This window comes from Miniopterus natalensis, chromosome 17, assembly GCF_054644295.1.
Source record: "Miniopterus natalensis isolate mMinNat1 chromosome 17, mMinNat1.hap1, whole genome shotgun sequence".
Taxonomy (NCBI): Eukaryota; Metazoa; Chordata; class Mammalia; order Chiroptera; family Miniopteridae; genus Miniopterus; species Miniopterus natalensis.
Window position 1 is genome coordinate 41,176,857 of NC_142097.1, and position 6,305 is coordinate 41,183,161.

A 6,305-nucleotide genomic window follows, 5' to 3' on the forward strand; every position below is an offset into this window, starting at 1 on the left:
CAGCCAAAAGGTGTTTTTTTTAAGAAGTGGCCTAAATTAGGAATATAATCTCTAGCCACGTGAACACCTTACAGGCACGTTGAGATGTTACTCATCAGACCTGTGAGACTCCCATGAGGTCTGCGTAGCTAGAGCTGCGGGGTCGCTCATCTCCAGCCACAGGCAGCCCTTCCCCCAAGTGACTATGGGGTGGCAGGAAGGCTTTGACCCCAGTGAGCCATGCAAGGGACATTCTTCTCAAGGCACGCCATGACATCAGCCAAGTTAATCTAGCCAACTCATTTAATCAAGCCAGGCAGGTATAATAAAGGAGAGAGGTAAAACCATCCTACCGGCATTCATCTGGATCTTCAAAGGAAAAACATGACACTTTTATTTAAGGTCAATAAACCTGTTGTTCCAAATAAACTTTCAGGAATTATTTCAAGGAACTAATCAGATATGTGCTCAAAGATTTGTGTCCATCATAACACTACTTCTAAAACCAAGAAAAAAGGCCATAACAGAATTGTCCTGCAGCTCGAGATTGGATAAATAAATTTCGGTACATCTTTATGATACGATACTACATAACCATCTAAGTAATCAAAATAATCAAAGTAATCAAAAATCCATTCAGGGATATGGGGGCTGCTTATGATATCAAGTGAAAAGCTAGTTATAAAGCATTACATACAATTTGACCCTATTACATAAAGAAAATAGACATGTATATACTTAAGCATAATCAAATACAACTGAACAAATTTGAACAAATACGTTTTTTTCCTGAGAAGTAGGATTAGAAACTTTCTCAGTTATTTCTTTAAGCTTTTCCATATTTGACCAGTTTCCTAGAATTAAAATACGATTTTTTTTAAGTCAGGAAAACAAGTTCTGCGTGAAGCTACACCAATGTTGATAACAAAGGGCAGATGTCTGAGTGTCTCCTACCTCAAGTGACCCTCATCGCACCCCCATTTCAGTTGGGTGAAAACTGAGGTTTGCTCGGGGACAGAGCATACCTCTGTGGACTCACACCTATTGCGGCCTTTGTCTCCCCACTTCCCACACACACTCCTGTGCAGAAAGGGTTAACACAGCCCACCTGAGCCTGCTCTTAAATAGAAAGTCCTGCTCTCAAGGCTGGGTTTTGGGAACTTGGGACTGAAACTGCTCCCTCCATTCCCTAACCGATCAGGAGGGTCACTGAGCCTATTGATGCGGGACACCTGCTTCCTTCTGCGAGTCTGAATTTTGGTGGTAACAGTGGCCAGAGCCCAAGAAGAGCCTGAGTCTCTAATGGGCGTCCCTGGGCAGACATGGAAGCAGTGCTGGGAAAGGAGGACCCTGGGTGCCCACCGCAGGGCAGGAGCAGCAGGAGCTTGGGCACACGTTTCTCTAGGCTCTGCCTGTGTCTTCCACTCACTGAGCCTGTTTTATGCCCTTTCATTATAACAAACCATAGGGACAACTACATGCGGAGTCCCGTGGGCCATTCTGTGAATCAGCAGACATGTGGGTGGTCTTGGGGGACCTCCTATGTGCCTCCACACAGGGAAAGGCCTCAGCAACCCCTCCTCCTTTCCAGCTCCAAAGGGGAAGGGGGCACCTCTGGGATGGCTCTCCACTTCTGAAGAGCCCCACAGCATTGGCGAGGGCCACACGGGGCTGGAGGTTCTACTCATCATGGTGCTGCACTTAATTCAGATCTCAATGGCCAGCTAGACCCCAGAGAGTGCCCCTCAGATCCTTCCTTCTCGGAGCAAAAGAAACTGGTAAATGTGGAAACGTGGGCTGCTCTTTCCCTGAGGGCTCAGGAATAGGACCCCATGAAACCCGTGTGGCTGTCAGGAAGGAGAGATGCCCAGCAGCCCTCTCCTCTGGCTTCTGGGCACCTCTCACTCAGGGACTGGCTTTCGGATGTTTTCACTACCTGTGGACAGTAACCTGGAATCGGGGTTGCGGGTCTAGAGTTCCAAGTCTCTGACAGAGCCCAAGCCTCCCACTGGGGAGGGAGGAGAGTGCAGCGGGGGGGAGGCCGATCTTATCGCTGACATCAATACCTGCTTAACTGGTCTCTAACACAACAGTGACTCCCTGGCCAACCTCCCAGGCGTGTTTGAGTTTCCAGATCCGCCTCACAGCACGTTTAACTAGATCTGAAATCACCTACTCGCTTAGCACTCCTACAATTTCCAAGGCTGCAGTCATCGAGTTATTCACAGATGGCTCTGGGCCTGGGGGTGGAGGGAGGCAAGGGCTGAAGAAGACTAAGGAATTCAGGCCCAGGAGGTGGGCAAGGGCTGGGGAGGAGAGGGGTGGGGTATGTGGGCTGTGGGCCGTGGGGGTGGCGGAGGGGAATGGGGGAGGGTGGGTGAGGGTATGGGTGGAGGGGTGGGAGCGTAGAACAGATATAAGGTGAGAGGGAGGGACAGATGCAGGGCATGGGGCACATAGGGGTGCATGGGTGTGTAGGGGCATAAGGATGAGTGAAGGTAGGTGGGGTGGGGTGGGGTGGGCAGGTATGGGGTCTATAGGCCCAGGGTGAGGTGGGTCTGAGTGTATTTATCCCAAAGGGGGCGGGAGAGGGAATGAGGAGCCCTGGATTTGTAGTAAGAGAGGGGGACTCCAGGAGGCTGAATTACTGGGCTCCTCACTCCCTGCTCCCTCGGAATGTGGAGGGGAGAAGCAAGTGTTGCGGGGGCTGCAGACACCTGCTCTCCAGGCCTGGCAGGGAGAAGGGGGTGCAAATGAGAGCACAGTGGCACTGGAGACCCTGCCACCCTGCTGTGCGCAGTGGAGGCAGTTCAGAGCCTGAGAGTCCCCACGAACTTCCAGATCCTAGTCAAGACAACTCACCTGCCCACTAGAGAATATGAACACGAGAGCTGCCCCAGCCGCCGTCATCCCCCAGGTGAAGAAGGTCCCCAGCAAGGCCTGGGACACACTGCTGTAGCCTTGGAGCATTCTGGATCCCGCTGTGTGCAGAGGAGCGAAAGAGGGTCAGTGCCTGCGGTTCCTTTCAGCGACACACACACATGTTCTAAGGCACTTGGACCCCCTCCACCTGAGCTGGCCTGCACCTGGGTTGGTGTATGCAACTTCCCACCATGCCAGCCCTCAGTGAAATCATCTGACTCTGGAAGTAGAGACGTGGGGACACAGAGGGTGACACCAGAGGACAAGACACGGTGAAAAAGGTTACAACACTGGGAAATAGTTTCAGAGAAAGCAGCTCAGAGAATGTGGATTACTGAGCCTGGAGAAAGGGAGGGTCTGACTGCCCCTACCAATCATCCATTCTCTCTTCTCCAAATACCGGTAACTAGCTCAGGTTTCCGCTTGAAACTCATCCACCTAAGTCCTAATCCAACCTTTAAGAGCTCCCCGTGGAAGTTCCTGTGGCCTGCCAGGGGCATACTCCATCGACTGACGTTCAAATAGCCTGCTGACAATTCAGGCCTGTGTCTCCATTACCACTGTGCCCTGTGTGGGCACCAGCTTACCTGAATTACGGATGGAGCCTAAGCCCCACATGGTCCTGCTCAACGCCTCTCTCAACAAGGTTCCTTCCCAGAATGCCTTCTTTCCCAGCCCCTTGCCTTCACATCCAGGGCATCCTCTGTTGCCCACCTAACGCCAACTTCGGTTCCATGCTTTCCGATCCCTCTCCCCTCCCGTCCCTGCGCACAACCTCGCTGCTCCTTTGTGTGGGCGTCCCTCCTTCACCTATCACATTAGTTGCGTAAGAACAGGTACGATGCTTTTTTACATTTGGCACCCCTGTACATAGGGCTCGCTGGCAGGCAAAAAAATGCTTGCTGAATTATTTCGGGCACCTTGGAAAAGCTTACCTCAACAGGACACTCAGCAAGGACAAGGAAACGGAGCCCTAAGTGACATGTCCCCCAGTCAACTGCTGAAGCTGAAGTTACAGCACTGCCCACCGAGGAATGAAAAGCAAGGACCATCCCCTCCTGTTTTTGCTCGGGGAGCCTCCTCTGGACTTGAGCATGTTTTAAATCCTAGCTCTGAGGTGACAGGGAATCGGACTCTCGCTGTGGAAAGTTACAGGGCGGAGAATTCCACTTGTTAAAAAGCCCGGTACACAAACATCGGGGCCCAGGGCCTCATCTCAAAGGGCTCATTCAGCTCCTCACTGATCTTCCAGCTCCCACAGGTTATTAAAAAACGAACTTCTTTTCCAGTATTGAATGTGCCTTTTAACAGCTACAGAAAAGCGGACACCATTTGCATTTGCCAAAAGGCCAAAGTCAAAGTGGGTTTGGTTTGGGGAGCTCGTGGGCGTTCCTGGGGGGTAGTGGGAGGGGAACACACTCTTCTACTCCTGTCCATTTACAGCGGAGCACCCCTAGACATAAGAAGGGACACATAAGGAGAAACCAAGGCTGCATTCTTCTCACCCCGACAGTTGCAGCCTTTATCGTTGGCCACACAAGCCAGCACCCCTGGGAAAGTTTCTTCCCTTTGCTGTCTTAAAAAAGGTGGTCCAGCAGCGGTGACCCCCCTTGGGACCTAGTGAGAAATGCAGAATCTCAGCCCCCCCCCCACTTGCTGAATCAGAATCAGAATCTGCATTTTATCCAGTCCCATGGGGGAATCGTTATGCACATTACAGTGGACAGCACTGGTCTAAAACTAGACCAACTTCTGCAAGACCTGGAGCTTAGAAAGTGATTCTCCTGCCCTGTGAGGGGCTGGCAAGGCCCCTGAGAGTCTCAAGGGAACGAAGAGTTTCCCCAGTAGGGGACACCAGCACTGTGGGGACAGAGGGTGTCAGCCTTGGCACCTCAAAAGTAGCTTCCGCAATGGGGCCCTCACTTCCTCGGGATGTGGATGTTAATATATAAACCTTGATTAGATTGCAAGGGGGGGGGATGTTGAGGGGGTGTTACTCTCTGGCAACCCCAACTTTAAACATGCCAACACGGTGCACAAGCGTGCACTCTGCTATAGCTGACCCACGGTTTCTTCCACTTCTCTCCTTTAGACCTGCTGCCCGGCTTCCAAGAGTCACCCTCAAGATACTGGTGCAGCTGCAGAGGTGGAAACAGCACGCACAGGCCCCGACCCCCCAGGGGAATCCACAAAAGGGAGCGGGGTGCGGGCTGCTCTGACTGTGGGAACGTTCTCCAGGGCCTCGCTGCTCAGGGAGGGGTTCCGCGGACCAGCTGACCCGGGCACTGGTGGGAGATGCACAACCCCAGGCCTGCTGCATCTTAACCGGATTCCCAGTCAAGTTCCCGAGGTGCTGCTGACGCCCCGCCACCCCCGCCCCCGCCAGGGGGAGGGGACACAGAGCAGCTGGACCGGCGGCCGCGGGCGCCCCCAGGGCTGCAGGGTCCCCGGCGCCCACAGCGAAGCGCTGCGTGGAGGGGACCTTGGAGAACCACCGTCCAAGGGAGACAGGGCAGGCCCGCACCCCCAGCCCGCCTGGGACGGGCGGCTGGGGCCCTGCTCCCTCTCCGCCACCTGCCAAAGCCGCCCGGTCCCCTCCAACCCCTCCTCTCCCGGGGGGCGCTCCCTGCCAAACTCCGTGCGGCCCTTCCAAGTCCCACACTCTGGTCCTGACGGGACCCCGGGCCGCCAGCCCGCCCGAAGGCGCCGAAGGAGAGAAAAGCCGACTCACTCCGGTGCCCTCTCCAGCCCCCACTCCACTGCCATGGGCCCCGCCGCCGCTCGCTCGCCGGCTCCGCTCCCGAAGTCACTTCCTGCTTCCCTCCCGCACACGTGGCCGGCGGCCACCAGGCCCCGCCCCCCGCCGTGACGGGCAGATCCCGCCGGAAGAATCGATTCTCTGGTTCACAGCCGACCGCAGGCTCGGGAACAGGTGGGGCGGGCGGAGCAGAGGCCCGAGGCAGAGCAGAAGGGACGTTCTGCACGTCTAAGCCTCTGCCGTCTTATCTGGAGCCACAGAAACCCAAGGAAGGAGACTCTGTAACACCCCTGATGTCGTTTATGGCACAGCTGAGTCTCGGGCCTGGAGGGAGCGGATCAAATTGTTTGAAAGGGTCTAGGGGTGGGGTGGGGAGAGGGAGCTAGAATCTCCCACCATCAGCATCATTCTCTTCTAGGCCAATGGCCCTCAAACCACAGCTCCCAACAGAATCACAGGAGTGATGTGGAAACACAGGGAGCCAGCACCCTCAGAGGTTCCGGCTCTGGAAGTCGGGGTGGTCTGAGACTTTGTGTCCTGAACTACGCGTTGCTGGGATCGCTCTGAGAACCAGTGCTCCAGGTCAAGAGCTTTGCTCTCCCGGCCTTCTATAAAAAGACCAAAGGGTACAATTGCTAGATTTAGC

General features: G+C 54.5%; 1 protein-coding gene across 1 annotated transcript in view; it reads right to left on the minus strand.

Moving 5' to 3' along the window:
• Positions 1-5,707, minus strand: part of SLC39A11 (solute carrier family 39 member 11) — a 158,338-nt gene extending 152,631 nt beyond the window's left edge. Inside the window, exons 1-2 of the mRNA XM_087826329.1 lie at positions 5,633-5,707; positions 2,842-2,960 (exon numbers count right to left, since the gene is read on the minus strand). Of these exons, the coding sequence (XP_087682455.1) occupies positions 2,842-2,949 (108 nt within the window). The 5' untranslated portion in view covers positions 2,950-2,960; positions 5,633-5,707. The remainder of the gene's footprint in view (positions 1-2,841; positions 2,961-5,632) is intronic.
• Between the last annotated feature and the right edge of the window lie 598 nt (positions 5,708-6,305).